The sequence below is a fragment of the Hypanus sabinus genome, chromosome 5 (assembly GCF_030144855.1).
Source record: "Hypanus sabinus isolate sHypSab1 chromosome 5, sHypSab1.hap1, whole genome shotgun sequence".
Taxonomy (NCBI): domain Eukaryota; kingdom Metazoa; phylum Chordata; class Chondrichthyes; order Myliobatiformes; family Dasyatidae; genus Hypanus; species Hypanus sabinus.
In genome coordinates, this window is record NC_082710.1 from 23,830,611 (window position 1) to 23,847,966 (window position 17,356).

General features: G+C 37.3%; 1 protein-coding gene across 4 annotated transcripts in view; it reads left to right on the forward strand.

The window, feature by feature from the left end:
* The window catches only part of ythdc2 (YTH domain containing 2), a 76,344-nt gene extending 60,296 nt beyond the window's left edge, over positions 1-16,048 (forward strand). For 3 of the 4 annotated variants that reach the window (XM_059969580.1, XM_059969581.1, XM_059969582.1), the window contains 4 exons: positions 2,054-2,257; positions 3,892-4,074; positions 10,714-10,818; positions 12,824-14,495. In XM_059969580.1, coding sequence (XP_059825563.1) covers positions 2,054-2,257; positions 3,892-4,074; positions 10,714-10,818; positions 12,824-12,829 — 498 coding nt within the window. In that variant the 3' untranslated portion in view covers positions 12,830-14,495. Of the gene's footprint in view, positions 1-2,053; positions 2,258-3,891; positions 4,075-10,713; positions 10,819-12,823 lie in introns of all 4 variants that reach the window. The other variant, XM_059969583.1, reaches the window with a different exon arrangement.
* Positions 16,049-17,356: the final 1,308 nt, after the last annotated feature.

Consider the following 17,356-nt stretch of genomic DNA (forward strand, 5'->3'; position numbering starts at 1 on the left):
TGCTCTTTGGTTGCATAGAATAATAATATATTAGTATATTTAAATATATTAATAATATTTATAATAATATTGCCAAGTTCATTGTCATGGACATACATATTTAAAGTTTAATGCCATAAAAATTAGCTTTTCGCAGCAGCAGCGCAGTTCATTACATACTTAACAAACATACATAAAATAAGTTTTACATAAATTACACAACACAATAAACACAATAAAAATAAAATAATACCATCAATATAAGTTGAAGGAAATATAGGCCAAACTGAAATTAAGGTTTTTTAGCTCAGTTCAAGAACCCTCTGACACTGTTGTTGAACTTTCAAATATAGGTCTTAAGGCTCCTATAGCCCCTGTCTAATGGCAGCAATGAGAAGTGGGTATGGCCTTGTTGATGGGAGGGGGCCTTTAATAATAGAATCACCTTCCTTGGACATCTCTTGTAGGTGTCCTTGATGGTGCGGAGAGCTGTATCCATGATGGAACTGATTGTGTCCACCATTCTCTGTAGCCTCTTGCATTCCTGTATATTGGGGCTCCCATACCAGACTGTGATGAGACCAGTCAAATTGCTTTCCTGTGTACAACTGTAGAATTTTGTCAGAGTTTTCAAAGAGGAAGCCACCTTAGGTGATAACATGTCTCAGGCTGCTACTTGCACTGAACATCAATCTTAGGGAATGCAAGCCAATACCTTGAATAAGATACACCGTAGTCTCAACTGTCTAGACCCAGCTAGACTCAAAATGGTACATGGGTCCTGGTTAATTTTGGGATGATTGAGGGAATAGAAAGCAGTAAGATGGCACTGGAGCATAACAAGGAAGAAATAAGTGTGCTTTGATCAGAGCACCAAATTTCTTGTTGAACCTGTAATGTAGCATTCTCCTGTTCACTCAGCTGATGGTGATAAGGAATGTAGAATTTGGTATTTTGATCAAAGCACACTTTCTGTATATATGTCTTTGATAGAGGGTAAGCCTGTGCTGGCGATGTGTTGGGCAGTTTTGACTACCCATTGTTGAGCCTTCCTGTCTGCCGCAGTGCGGTTCCCATACCATACACTCATACAGATTGTTGGAATGCCCAAGAGTATTCTTATTCTCAAAGACTTTGGAGCCCAGGAGACAAGTACAAAGCACAAGCTGAAGCTTTTGCAGCTGTAGTCAACAATTTCTAACTTAAATCCCACACTATTGCAGGTTGTGGTTAGTTTTATTCATGCTACATGCCAAAAGTATTGAATGCAGTGCAGGATATGGGAACAGACAACATCCCACATGCAGTTCTGAGAATTCACTCATGCTTCTAGTTACTTTACTCCAGAGCAGTTACAATGTTGGCATCTGCCTGACAATGTGGAAAATTGCTCAGTTACATCTGTTCATAATAAGCAAGACATACCTGATCCTGTATAATTATCAGCTAATAAACCTATTCCCCATCATCAGTGGTGATGGAAGACCTTGTCAACAGTACTTACTTGCCAGGAATCCACTTTCTAGTGCTCAGTTTAGTTTTCACCCGGACCATTCAATTCCAGACATCATCAAAAATAGTACTCAAAGTCAAAGACCTAAGTGTCTTCAAAAAAAGTAATTTGCTGTTACAGTAAGACCAATGCTTAACTTTAGGAGTTTGAATTTGATGCCTAGAATCAATATTTGCATCAGCGATTCATTTTTATATGTAATTTGCTCAAAGTATATTCTTTACAGTTTAATTGTAAACTTCAGTATACTATTTGCATTGCAAATATATCTGTTAACAGACTGAGTCTAAATAGTTAAAGCTATTTAACTATTGGAAAGAAATTGTAAATTCTTGAGGTCTGGCAGCATAGTTTCCATATATGTATGAATTTTTTTTTCATTTATAATGCCAGCTGGTGTGGTTTGGCAACATTGAGGGAAAGTCCTAAAGTATGATTCAAATCATCCCCTGCTGCCCAGAAGAGAGCAGTCTTTCTTAGGCACAAATTTTTCTCAGTTAGACTTTTGTTCACTCTAGAAGAGGATTAAAAGTTAATAAAATATCATAATTTTGTCCTCAGGGGTCAAAGTCTCCATCACCAAGACCAAATGTACCAGTTCGTTTCTTCATTTTGAAAAGCAGCAACCTTCGTAATCTTGAAATATCACAACAAAAGGGAATTTGGTCAACTACACCCAGCAATGAACGGAAATTAAACCGTGCATTTTGGGAAAGCAGTATTGTGTATCTGGTATTTTCTGTACAAGGATCAGGACACTTTCAGGTAAAAGTTTAAGAAACGGCTGTTCATTTTCATTTAATTGCTTGTAGAACTTACAATATCAAGGAAAGGCTCTTTTTCAAGTAACTTCTCTTTGGGCACTTAATTGGTCTCCTGACCTAGGGTTTCAGCCTGAAATGTCAACCGTTTCTTTTGCACCTGAGGTGCTGCTCAACTTGCTGAGTTCCTCCAACTAGTTGTTTATTGCTTCAGATGCCAGGATCTGAAGTCTTTTGTGTCTCCACTCACTTTGCGGTTGCAGTTTTGAAGCTCTACTTTGATTATACCTGGAGTTCTTTGAGGAGATAATAACCTTGTTGGAGTGGCGATGTGGAATTTATCATAGATTCTGAGGGATAATATTGTTAATATAAGTGGATAGGAAGTGATCTGATCATCTCCACTATCTATTGAAAAATAACCGAGAAGGCAATTTGAGATGAGCTGTTTCTGCTGGATGGAAAGTCTAAATCAAAGGGCCATGCGCAGGAAATATTTTACAGCAGTGGTACAGCTGAAGTATAGCACAATCTCTCACACACACCAATTGCTGGTCAATCTATTATAAGTTTTAGATTTAACGAATAGACCTTTAACAAAGTGATCTATGGGAGTTCAATCACAGATCAGCCTCTAAATAAACAGTGGAAAAAGCTTGTTCCACGTGGTCTGCTGTTGTTCTTTCTTCTTGACTTTTCCATCCTGAAAAGTTTAGTTTATTTGGCAGCAAATTGAATTTCTTGAAGACTGTTTCAGCAATGCACAAGATCTGAAGTTTTATTCTGAGATTTTAGTGAATTTTGATGGATTATGAAAAGCCAAGGTGTAACCATCAAAAGTCACAGTAGCATAGTTCAATAGGTACATTTAATGTCAGAGAAATGTATACAATATACATCCTGAAATTCTTTTTCTTCGCAAACATCCACGATAACAAAGGAGTGCCCCAAAGAATGAATGACAGTTTAACGTTAGAACCCCAAATCCCCCCCAGCTCCCCCTCCCACGCACAGGAAGCAGCAAAGTAATGACCCCCTCCCCCACCAGCAAAAAAATCTTCAAATGAACCTTGAAAAGGAGAAAAAAGAAATATCAAAGACAGAAATAGAGCTGTTTCTAAAGATGCAAGCCAACGAATCGCCGTTTAACACCATTGTGACTTTGCTCTACCCTTGGAGTGGTTACCGCAACTCTATTGCAGCTTGAGGCATTGAAGTTTGGAGTTTATTTGTGGCTGCAACTGTGAGGATTTTGTACATGCTCTCCATGATCATGTGTGTTTCCTCTGGGTGCTCTGGTTTCTTCCCACAGTCTTACCAGTTAGTAGGTTAATTGAAAACTTGTCCTGTGATTAGTCTAGAGTTAAATAGGTAGGTTGCTGGCAGTGCAGCTCATTGGGCTGGAAGGCCTGTTCCATGTTGTATGTCTAAATAAATAAATGGGTAGATAAAAGTTGTTCCATTATATCTTTGGTGAATATAACCGTAAAGCTTACTGCACAAGAACAGAGTGAAAAATAATGAACTGAAACTTTCTAAAGTACCGCCTAATTGTTGGTTGAGTAATAGGACAGATCATCTACAGGGAGAAAATTAGATGATTTAAAAACTAATTAAAGATTGCTCTGCTTTCTTTAGGGATTTGCCAGAATGATCTCTGAGATAGGGAGAGAAAGAAGCCAGGAGTGGGGTTCGGCTGGGCTAGGAGGGATCTTCCGAGTTGAATGGATAAGAAAGGAAAGCCTTCCTTTCCAAATTGCCCACCATCTCCTCAACCCATGGAATGATAATAAGAAAGTCCAGATTAGCAGAGATGGACAGGTATGACCTAATCTTGAATATATATTTGGTGTATATTTTTCTGTAGAAGAGCATTTATACAAAATTAAATTTACCTATTTGTATGCTTAGATGAATATTTTGTTCTGTTAGAACTTTGTTTTACTCTCCATTTTATTCTCTTCACTAATATCTGTCCGGTGCAAATAACTTAATTTGAACATGTAATAGAACTTTGTATTTAGTTCCTTTAAGAATTATTAATCAGCTGTTCTTATTTATCTTTTTTAAGAGCATTTCAGTGCTGTAAACTGATGTAGGTGAAGTTGGCTATGTTCCCACTGTCAAAGCACATTAGTGTTATGGGAAAAGCTATCGTACCCCACTATGATGTGCTTTAATGTCATATAACTAAAACCATGTGTTAATTATTCCTGATCTGATCAGCTGCCCTGCAATGATATACTTACTCAGCTAACACATCTTAGATTTCCAGATGTACAATCACTAGCTAGACCTCCGAGGTTTCTTTGAGCCAGCCACATTGTTCAGGTTAGCACTGGAACGTTTTCTCTGACACTTACTGCTGTATTTGCATCTTGCGATGTTTAAGTGAGAACAAGATGGTATTCATTCTAAACAACGGGATTAATACTGAAGTGTGCCCACTGGTCAGTGTGGAAGGGTTGGGGTGAATAGCCTGTTTCCATAAAACACTAAAGAAAGGTACACAGAAAATGGAAGCACCCTCATGAGTATTAATATACAAAGGGATCTCAGGGTCAAGCTCCCTTAAAGTGGCAATACAAGTAAATAGAGAGGAAAAGCTGGATAACACTCTTGTCTTCATCATTGAAAGCTCTGAGTGGAAAAGTTGAGAAGTTGTGTATAAAACTGGTTAGACCACACTTGGAGTATTTTGTATAATTCTGGTTGCTACACTTTAGGAAAGATCTGGAGGCTTTAGAGAGAGTGCAGAAGAGGTTCATCAGCATAAGAGCAATTGCTATAAAGACAGACTTGGATTGTTTTCTCATGAGCTCCAGAGGCTGTGGGGAGACCCGATAGAAGTATTTAATGTTATAAAAGGCATAAATAGAAAGTCATACTATATTTCCCAGGGTGAAATGTTACATTCTGGAGGGCAGGGTTTTAAGGTAGAATTAAGAATGTTTAAAGGAGATATACAAGGCAAGTGTTGTGATAAGTGCCTGGATCGTCATGTGAAGGGATGTAGGAAAAGCAGATACAACAACAATATCTAATAGGTATTTAGACAGAGGCGTGAACTGGTAGGGAACCGAGGAATATAAACCATGCACAGTCAGATGGGATTAGTTTAGGTTGTATCGTAGTCAGCAGAGATATCTATAAATGAGGAGCCTATTCCTGTGCTGTATTGTCCTTTGTTCTATATTCCAATGATAACCAGAACATACACTACCTCTAAAGCTGCCTCTTTCAAATAACTGGGACATAAATCATCAGCTTTGGTGATTTATTAACTGTGAAACTCATCAGTTCCTGGTATAATTTTTCACTATTATTTTATTCCCCTGGTTTTCCTTATTTTACCTTGATCCTCTAATTTCTGACAAATTTTCCACTTCTGTGAAGACATGATTAATCCTTTTTGCTTACTCACTGTTATTATTTTTCCTGTCTTGTTCTCTTATAGACCCACACTTGCTGTCACTAATTATTGCCATTTTACATATTTATAAAACGTGTTACAGTCTGTTTTTAGTTTCCTTATTGGTCTGCTCTCATATTCTACACATAGAAGCATAGAAAGCCTGTAGCACAAAACAGGCCCTTTAGCCCACAATGCTGTGCTGAACATGTACTTACTTTAGAAATTACCTAGGGTTACCCATAGCCTTCTATTTTTCTAAGCTCCATGTACCTATCTAAAAGGCTCTTAAAAGACCCTATTGTATCTGCCTCCACCACTGTCACTGGTAGCCCATTCCACCCACTCACCACTCTTTGCATAAAGGACTTACCCCTGACATCTCATCTGTACATACTTACAAGTGCCTTAAAACTGTGCCCTTTTGTGTTAGCCATTTCAGCTCTGGGGAAAACCCTCTGACTATCCACACAATCAATGCCTCTCATCATCTTATACACTTCTATCAAGTCACCTCTCATCCTCTGCTGCTCCAAGGAGAAAAGGTCGAGTTCACTCAACCCATTCTCCTAATCCAGGCAACTTCCTTATAAATCTCCTCTGCACCCTTTCTATAGTTTCCATATCGTTCCTGGAGTGAGGTAATCAGAACTGAGCACAGTACTCCAAGTGGGATCTGACCAGGGTCCTATATAGCTGTAACATTACCACTCAGCTCTTAAGCTCCAATCCCATGGTTGATGAAGGCCAATGTACCATATGCCTTCTTACTACACAGTCAATCTTTGCAGCTGCTTTGAGTCCTATGGACTTGGACCCCAAGATCCCTCTGATCCTACACACTGCCAAGAGTCTTACCATTAATACTATATTCTGCCATCATATTTGACCTATCAAAATGAACCACCTCAAACTTATCTGAGTTGAACTCTATCTGCCACTTCTTAGCTCAATTTTGCATCCTATTGATGTCCCATTGTAACTTCTGAAAGCACAACACAGTATCCACAACACCCCCAACCTTTGTGTCATCAGCAAATTTACTAACCCATCCCTCCACTTCCTCATCCAGGTCATTTATAACGCACGAGGAGTAGTGGTCCCAGAACAGATCACTGAGGCACACCACTGGTCACCGACCTCCATGCAGAATATGACCTGTCTACAACCGGTCTTTGCCTTCTGTGAGCAAGCCAATTCTGATCCACAAAGGAATGTCCCTTTGGATCCCATGCCTCCTTACTTTCTCAATAAGCCTTGCATTGGGTACCTTATCAAATGCCTTGCTGAAATCCATATACACTACATCAACTGATGATCAACCATGCTCATACTGAATGGCGGTGCAGGCTCGAAGGACTGAATGGCCTACTCCTGCACCTATTTTCTATGTTTCTATGTAACTGCTCTACCTTCATCAATGTGTTTAGTCACATCCTCAAAAAATTCTATCAGGCTTGTAAGGCACGATCTGCCTTTGACAAAGCTGTGCTGACTATTCCTAATCATATTACTCCTCTCCAAATATTCATAAATCCTGCCTCTCCTGACCTTTTCCATCAAGTTGACACAATAGATAGATAAGCCTACAAGAGGAGAGGCTGTACTTGATTTGGTATTGGGAAATGAACCTGGTCAGGTGTCAGATATCTCATTGGGAGAGCATTTTGGAGATTGTGATCATAATTCTGTCTCCTTTACAATAGCATTGGAGAGAGATAGGAACAGACAAGTTAGAATTAAGCGTTTAATTGGAGTAAGGAGTATTATGAGGCTATCAGGCTTGAAATTGGTAAGACTCTTGACAGTGTGGAGGATCAGAAGGATCTTGAGGTCTGAGACCATAGGACACTCAAAGCAGCTGCGCAGGTTGACTCTGTGGTTAAGAAGGCGTACAGTGTATTGGCCTTCATCAATCGTGGAACTGAATTTAGGAGCCGAGAGGTAATGTTGCAGCTATATAGGACTCTGGTCAGACCCCACTTGGAGTACTGTGCTCAGTTCTGGTCGCTTCACTTCAGGAAGGACGTGGAAGCCATAGGAAGGGTGCAGAGGAGATTTACAGGGATTTTGCCTGGATTGGGGAGCATGCTTTATGAGAATAGGTTGAGTGAACTCTGCCTTTTCTCCTTGGAACGACAGAGAATGAGAGGTGACTTGATAGAGGTGTATAAGATGATGAGAGGCATTGATTGTGTGGATAGTCAGAGGCTTTTTCCCAGGGCTGAAATGGTTGCCACAAGAGGACACAGGTTTAAGGTGCTGGGGTGTAGGTACAGAGGAGATGTCAGGGGTAAGTTTTTTACTCACAGAGTGATGAGTGCATGGAATGGGCTGCTGGCAATGGTGGTGGAGGCAGATATGATAGGGTCTTTTAAGAGACTCTTAGATAGGTACATGGAGCTTAGTAAAATAGAGAGCCTAGTAATTTCTAAGGTAGGGACATGTTCAGCACAATTTTGTGGGCCAAAGGGCCTGTATTGTACTTTAGGTTTTCTGTGTTTCTATGTAACTTACCAGCCACTGAAGTAAGACTCACTGGTCTATAATTTCCTGGTCTATAATTTTCTACTCCCCTTCTTGAATAAAGGAACAACATCTGCAGCCCTCCAATCCTCTGGAACCTCTCCCGTCCCCAGTCCCCACTGATGTTGCAAAGAGTATTGCCAGAGGCTCAGCAATCTCCTCCCTTGCCTCCCACAGTAGCCTGGGGCTCATCTCGTCCGGTCCCAGAGACTTATCCAACTTGATGCTTTCCAAAAGCTCCAGTGGATCCTCTTTCTTAATGTCTGTATGCTCAAGCTATTCAGTCCGCTGTAATTCATCCCTACAATTGCCAAGATCTTTTTCCATAGTGAATACTGAAGGAAAGTATTCATTAAGTACCTCTGCTATCTCCTCTGGTTCCATATACACTTTTCCACTGACACACTTGATTGCTCCTATTCTCTCACGTCTTATCCTCTTGCTGACCACATACTTATAGAATGCCTTGGGGTATTCTTTAATCCTACTCGCCAAGGTCTTCTCATGACCCCTTCTGGCTCTCCCAATTTCATTCTTAAGCTCCTTCCTGCTAGTCTTATAATCTTCTAGATCTCTATCATTACCTAGTTTTTTGAACCTTTCGTAAGCTTTTCTTTTGTGCTTGACTAGATTTTCAACACCCTTTGTACATCACGGTTCCTATACCCTACCATCCTTTCCCTGTTTCATTGGAACAGACCTGCAAGTATCCCCTGAACATTTGCTATATTTCTGCTGTACATTTCCTTGAGAACATCTGTTCCCAATTTATGCTTCCAAGTTCCTGCCTGGTAGCTTCATATCTCCTCTTACTCCAATTAAATGCTTTCCTAACTTGTCTGTTCCTATCCCTCTCCAGTGCTATGGTAAAGGAGATAGAATTGTGATCACTATCTCCAAAATGCTTTCCCACTGAGAGACCTGATACCTGATCAGGTTCATTTCCCAATACCAGATAAAGTACAGCCTTTTATCTACATATTGTGTCAGGAAACCTTCCTGAACACACCCAACAAACTTCACCCCTTCTAAACCCTTTACTCTAGAAAAATGCCAATTAATATTTGGGGAATTAAAATGTTCCACCACGACAACCCTTTTATTATTACACCTTTCCAGAATCTGTCTCCCTGTCTGCTCCTTAATGTTCCTGTTACTATTGGGTATTTTAACTTTATTAATTTCTTGGTCTTCTTTTGTTGAGTTCTAAAATGCTTCCAGTCCTCAGGTCTACTAATATTCCTGGCATTTTACACGCTTTTAAGTCTTTATGCCCTAAAGGATTTTGTTTTTGCTAATTGCTCATATTGCTTTAAATTATTAGAGCCTTTATATCATCATTATCTGTATGATGTCATACCATTTTCACGTATTCTTCCCATCAATCACAGTTATTCCTCCTTTCTTGCTTTCTTTGTTTCTTTTATCTAGACCCTACTTTGCATTGAAGTATATCACTTGGAAACTCAAAGTCAAATTCAGTCATTCTATAGTCACTCTTCCCTATTGGTTCTTTGAAAATCAGAATATTAATTAACCCTCTTTCATTACATTAAAAATATGACCTAAAATAACCCTGGTTATCAACCTGGTTGATTTGATGTGCTTCCTGAATTCTTCATCCATGTTATTGCAACATTTGGTTTGTTGAGTAGAACTGTTGGTTAAGCTCGATCTTGAGTGCTATATTACCTCTGATATGTACACATCCAATTTCCTGATTTATTCCATACCCAATTTTACCTGCACAATTTGGTGGCCCATAAATAACATTTACCACTGTTTTCTGCTCTTAGCTACTTTTCTTTGCTCTTCATGAATTGATTTTGCATTATGATCTGAGAAGTCAGGATAATTTCTTTCCACTGTATTGATATGCACCATCCTTTTTTCTTTTTGTTTTTTACCCCTAAAGTTAAATTATCTGGACTATTTAGTTTCTAATTTTGGTCACCTGTGTACTTTCGGATCTCACCTGTTTACTTTGATTTATATCATTGATTAATTAATGTATCATGACTATTGTGTTATTTTCCCGTTTTAACATCTTAATGTATTTTGACCCTCCTTTGCTGCTTGATTGACTTTATTGTCAATTTATTTTGTTTACTCTTCTGCTCGTGAAAATTTGTTTAGAATTGATGGGTTTCTTTAAATCAATATGTTCTTTTAATTGCAGTTGGAAGTTGTTGAAGCTAATTCAACTTGTCAGTAACTTTGGACATCCATTCCATGATTTTCAAAAGATATGCAGTCCATGGAAAATATTTTGTTATTAAATCTAATTAAGCTTGTCAATAATTTTGTACACCTATTCCTTGAATTTCAAAAAAATATGCATTTCTAAAAAGTGTTTTTGAGTTGAGTTTTGTCATTCAAAGGGACTGGATTAAATGAGTAATGCATATTTTCATAGATGTGTATTCTTATGGGCTAAGAGTGGTGTGCTATTAGAAACTGTTTAAAATGGTGCTAAAAGACATCATGAAGTTAGACTTTGTCTTGCTTTTTGTTCTATTTAGGAGCTAGAGCCACAGGTTGGAGAACAGTTGCTGCAGCTTTGGGAGCGCATTCCAATAGGAATGAAGCTACCACAGACAGAAAGCAGACTTGGCATCTTTGGGGAGGTAATTCTGTTCATTAATCAAATGTTAACCATGACAATGGCAGGTATTACGATCATCACCATCATAGTTAATGCTAACACATTACATATATTGTACATATTAACAGTATGATATAGTATTCCTAACCCATTTACATTTCAATTCAAAAATATTCTTGTAGAAAATGGAATACTGTATTGTAGTCTACAGTAATTTTTTTTACAGGAGCCTGTGTTTAAAGAAAACATGAAAATTTGCTTGTGTAGTAACAGAAACATTGATGGTAATCTATTATTTTCCCTTCACGTGCATTCTCATTTCAGCTTTATTTAGAGAAGATTTAGCAGAAAAAATATTGTCCGAACATCTTGAAATGTTGTAGAATATTGCACCACATGCAAGTTCTATATTACCACGTTCTATATACTGTAAAAATAATTTTTGTTCATATAAAGCAAAACTAAGTTATTACATAATGTAATTAGCTAATGGACACTTAAAATACAGCGTACTACAACTCATTTGTGAATGAAGTATCTTTCTGAAAATATTCCAAAAGATTTTTCATCAGTGGATTCTGAAAGGTCTTTCACTGCTTTCTTCGAGTGCTCATTCTTCATTTGATGGCCCAGAGACTGAGATTCAGTTAATGTGGAATGCATCCTGACTTTGTCCAAACCTGAATGTGCCTTTGCCCACATTTGCACTTTTATCAAGGATCAATAAATAGGAAGCATAGAACCAACAGACTCTTGGCTCAGTAGTCTAGTTGGCTAGACCTCATTGAATGGCATTAATTCCTCATCATTACAGCTTATTCATATCATTTACGGGTATTTGTTACATTACTGATAGAAGCATTCTTTTCTATTTCTAGTAAAATTTAATTATATCCAGAACCAAACCTCTATTGAATCTCTGCTGATTTCCTTGTCATTTATTATCTCCATCTTACTCTTGATGTTAGGCCTAACTTTTGATTCTGTTGACTTCCTTTGTTATAAGGTCAAGTCAAGTCAACTTTTATTGTCATTTCGACTATAACTGCTGGTACAGTACATAGTAAAAATGAGACAACGTTTTTCAGGACCATGGTTTAGATAACACAGTACAAAAAACTAGACTGAACTATGTAATAAAAAAAACAACGCAGAGGAAGCTACACTAGACTACAGACCTACACTGGACTGCATAAAGTGCACAATAACAGTGCAGACATTACAATAAATAATAAACAGGACTTTAGGGCAGTAAGGTGTCAGTCCAGGCTTCGGGTATTGAGGAGTCTGATAGCTTGGGGGAAGAAACTGTTATATAGTCTGGTCGTGAGAGCCCAAATGCTTCAGAGCCTTTTCCCAGATGGCAGGAAGGAGAAGAGATTGTATGAGGGGTGCATGGGGTCCTTCATAATGCTGTTTCCTTTGCGGATGCAAATAAATGACAACGGAAAATTAGATTTTAATTACATTAATTACATTTTAACATTTTTAAAGAAGAACTAACATAAGGTAAATTGATCTTCAGACATTTTTGACCTTAATAAAACAATTAATTTATTCTCTTTATGCTAGATTGTCTTTAACTGGTCTAAATATGCCATTTATAAATGTAAGTTATATTCAAAGCAGTTGATATTTCAATTTTCAGTTCAGCCCCATCTATTATTTCGGCTGTTTTCAACCGACGTTTGCACAAGTTTAAGGTTTCAGTACATTTCGTTTAAATCTATACAATGGTCACAATTTTAGATAAGATTGCTGTTTATATTTGATGTAAAATAATCTGTCATCTTTAATGAAAGAATTAAAGAGGTTTTTTCAATGTTTGGGCACTCAGTTCAGATCTTTTCAAGGTAGTAAAGGGATGATAACTTTGAAAAGATTATCTCTCATTGATACATTCTTTTGGGTTTTACGATTCGGTTCTTGAATGCTTTTAGCCATGCATTTAGAGTTGTGTAGGAATGCTATTGGATTATTCTTGGCAAGGTAAATAAAAATTACTAATGTACTTTATCTTCTTTCAGTCCTAGATATTCTCCCATTCTCCGCAGTTCATGTTGCAGCAACTCTGGAAACTATTTTTGGACAAGTTTGACATTACACCTGAAGATGTATGGAAACACAAATTTGATTTGTTGTTCCAATAGAACTTGGAGAAGTAGTGAAGTTCAGTAGAATAAAAGTTATTTTTTAAAAACTGACAAATGAATGGTGAGGAAGAAAGAGAGGGGAAGAAAGTGTTGTGTTTAATATTTGTCTGATGTATGTATAAAAAGGCCCTTGCATCTTGTTCCATTGTGTTCTGTGGTTTTATAAACTGTGAAGAATTAATTTCCATAGCATTGTATTTAAAAGTATGTGGAAGAAACTATGTACTTTTTTTCCTAAGACTGTTTGAGCAAAAATAATAAATTTCCTGTACCTAAGTGTAATTGGCCCAAATTGATATTAACATTTCCTCTTAAAAGTAACTCAAAGGCTGAGAATTTTCATTATTTTAGTTTAGTTTCTGGCTTCATGTTTAAGTGGCAGTTCAATATATTTGGAAAATAATACCTGTCAAATCATACCTAATCTTAACAATTTGAAATTGGCAAAAGGTTTAATTTGTAATGTTGCATTTTGGCATATTGCAATGTGATCACCATCTTCCTAGTTACAAATTAATTTCATTGCAACTGAATATTTAATGTATAACTTATCAGAGAGAATATATTTAGTAAAAATAATATTGCTTAATCTGATAAAACATGATGCAGAGATTGTAACTCTTAGTGAAAGATTCTTCCTGTTAATAAAATATTGGAAGATACATTACCAACAATACAATTTCAAAATAATATGCCAAGATTTAAAGCATTGATTTTACTGTTTCACCATGAGCCAGAGCTCTAGTAAAAATGGATGGGAAGTTCTATTATTACGCACATGTATATGCAGATTGTTAGTTAAGATGGTGGCCAAATGGAAAACTGTTAAATTGAGCTCTTCGTGCATTGAAATTACAAGTTGTGTGCAGAAAGTAGCTTGCTCTTCACTGTGTTGTTGTTGCAAAAGATTAGCTAAAATTAAAATAACTCTAAAAATTGTAGTGTTCATCTATTGTGTTGTCTGGTGTTTATTGGTGACCATTATGTGATTTAGTTTGAGTTGTTAGTCTCATTATAAACCATGCTCACAAGTACATTTGGTAGATTGTGAATGATTTAGCATTCTCAAGCAGGAAATTTAACTACAAACTAGTAATCTATGAATTAAATTGCATACAATGCAGTCTGTTCTTTGATGGGAAATAAATGAGATCATTTTTTCATAAAACATTAATGGGAGCATTCCTGTGAGAAGTGGATGTAGGCCAAATCTTTTAAAATGTTCCTCTTAATGTACTAATTTTATGATCTCGTGACATTCCAGTATAAACACTAGAAGTGCCGTCATTAAAGCAAAATGTAACTTTTCAGAACTCAAGTTGACATAGAACCATAGAACTCACAGCACATGACCTTGTCTCTTGAATATTTGACCCTTCTGAGAAAGAATGAAACTTTTTGATTGTTATACTCTATAGATAATCACAATTTAGGATGAAAATCAAACATGAGGAAATCTGCAGATGCTGGAAATTCAAACAACACACACAAAATGCTAGTGGAACACAGCAGGCTAGGCAGCATCTATAGGGAGAAGCGCTGTCGACGTTTCGGGCCGAGGGGTCAGGACGAAGGGTCTCGGCCTGAAACATCAACAGCGCTTCTCCCTATAGATGCTGCCTAGCCTGTTGTGTTCCACCAGCATTTTGTGTGTGTTGTTAGGATGAAAATGCTACATTTGGCTCTTCACACTAGAAATTTAATTGAAGCAATGCAGAAGGCAACGTGTTCATGAACTGATTTATTGAAATATTTTACCATTGCATGTAGAATGTAACTTGGCATCAAGAAATTTAAGAGAAAATTTTTAATTAGTTGTTGTATAGAAAAGAATTCTTCCACATGGGGAAGAAATGAAAATCTTAACAGTGAGAACACTGCTTTCAAACACCTCAACAGGCCAGGTCTTCAGCTCAGCCAGAAACCCAAGAAGCATTGAAGGGGGCCATTATATAGAATTTACACCAAGGAAATGAATGTCTTAAATGCAGAAGGAAGCAGTTAAACTTATTCAAAAAGTAAAGTGCCATCTCTATGTGTGTTTTAGATAATGTGGCTGATGCTGAGATAAGCAGTTTTAATCTCGTGGACTAAAAGATGTAATCACACAATTAAGTTATCAGTGGTATGGGAAATAGAAATGTTTATTGTGGCACTTTGTAAGGTGTTATTCTTGATACAACAATTGTGTTGAATGAAAATATGCAAGGTTGTTAAATTGTCTAGAAAAATTTCTCCTCATTAATCTGACAGCTGTCAGCCTAGTTTGTGTGACAGTCACCTTTTTTACAATCATAAAATGATTTATAAAAAACAATGCTTAAAGTTTTCATTAGTCATCAAATGTGCTGACTGAAATGTTTTAGACAATTTATACTCAAAAAAGTTGTGTAGCGGGCATTATTGCTTCAGTTGATTGTCATCTTATGAAGGGAGTTGTGAAAAGTGGAAATCTTTTTCTCATAAAACATTATGGCTTTTGCTGCAATGTGCAGTTATGTTTTTGTTTCTGAAGTTATACTATTTAAAAAAATAAATATAATTCAAATAAACTAACTTGTTTCTATGTTACTATGTAGTGCCTGGTCTCATGAATGGATGAAGATTATATTGTAGTTACAAGCACATCTTTCTTGTACAACACCCACAAAGTACAGGAAGTAATGCTACTGGTGCTTCAGAAGTGATAGGACCTAGGTGGTGGTAGGGAGTTCAGTAATCTCATGACCTGGAGCAAGGAACTATTATCCATACTGTTAGTGATTTTTGGGTTTGGGTCATTTACATTTAGCAAATGGTTTTGTCTACCAGTCTTCTGTTCCTTGACAATGTATTGTGGATTTAATTTGTAACAATGCATTTCCTAAAAGCTGTGAATCCCAGTCCACAGACGATGTTGGCGTCTGCGGGACGGATGTGAACCAGAAGGTGTGAAGTTTGCATGTAGCCTCGAAAGCATTGTCTATACTTTGTAAATATGGAATTGTCCTTTGTGTTCGGCAAATAAATACTGAGCCCCACGTTGGGCCAGCAGACCTTTCCACTGAAAGCATGATGCCTGTTGTACCTTGTTTTGTCGAATAAAGAAGCTGCTTTGTATCTACCAGTAACTCTCTCTGGTGATTGCATTCACGCAGCAACACATACATTCTCATTTACAAATATATCAACATTATTGTTTGGATTTGTAGGTAATATTGAATGTGTATGCACTGCTTTGTCATTAGCATTGTCACTATATAATTATCTTGTGAAATTAATCAATATTCATATTGTAATGGAAAATACCTAAATCTATCTGAGAAGCTGGAAATACAGCTATCCAGGAGTCATAGTTCAGTGATTGTCCCAGCTCTTTCTTCAGATTATAGGGGGGGATTTCTCCAGTAAGAGCAACAGTGAGGAAACTTCAGCATCAATGTAGATGCTCACATGCACAGAGAATTAAAAGACCGTAAACTGAAACCAAAGGAATCGACATCTCAAACCTTCTGTGCTGATACCAGGTATGAAGAGGTATAAGGAAGTTTAGTGCCTATATTCTCCAGAGCTCAGAAGAAAGTTGATTTCTTTAAAATATGTAAAATCTTTTTGGTACTTGCAGAGTAGATGTTCAAGGAATCTTTCCTCTTGTGGGGAAATCTAGAAATGAGGAACATTCTCACAATAAGTTAGTGACCAAGATGAAGGAAGAATATCTTCTGAATTATAGGTCACAGCTACACTCTACTAAGGATTTATGAAGATGCAACTCCAGAACACATCAGTTGGAATGGTGGAGCAAACATATGGGGCTGGAGAACCTACTCTTACCCCCATAAGTGGCAAGAAGTTATTTGCCCACTATTTATTCACCAAAGGTGACATTTTCAGCCATACACACCAAGTTGTTTTGCTGCCTATACCATAACAGAAGAAATTCTTCAGTTAATTTGATTTACTTCATGTGATATCTGGAATATATGGGATAGCTTAAAGGCTGTAATGCAGACTACATGCCACTGTGCTCCAAAACAAGCTGTGTCTTAATTCACTAGCTTTACTTCTCACATATACATTGAAACAAACAGCAAAAGGCATTTTTTGCATCAAATACAGTCTATAGATGTTCTGGCGGCAGCCTGCAAGTGTCACTCGATTTCCAGCACCAACATAGCATGCCCACAGATGCTGTGTAGCATGCTGCAATAAGTCTTCAATATTGCTATTTATCTAATAATGTGGGAAATTGTTCTTGCATGTCCCACCTTGTAAGAGCAGATAAAAAAGATCAAATCCAACTACTTATTACTTCATTCATCCTTAAATTGAGAAAACGATGGAAATGTGGACAGTGTTATCAGTAGTACTTGCTCATCAATACCTTACTGTCTAGCTTAGTTTGGTCTCTGCAGGGCCACTTGGCCG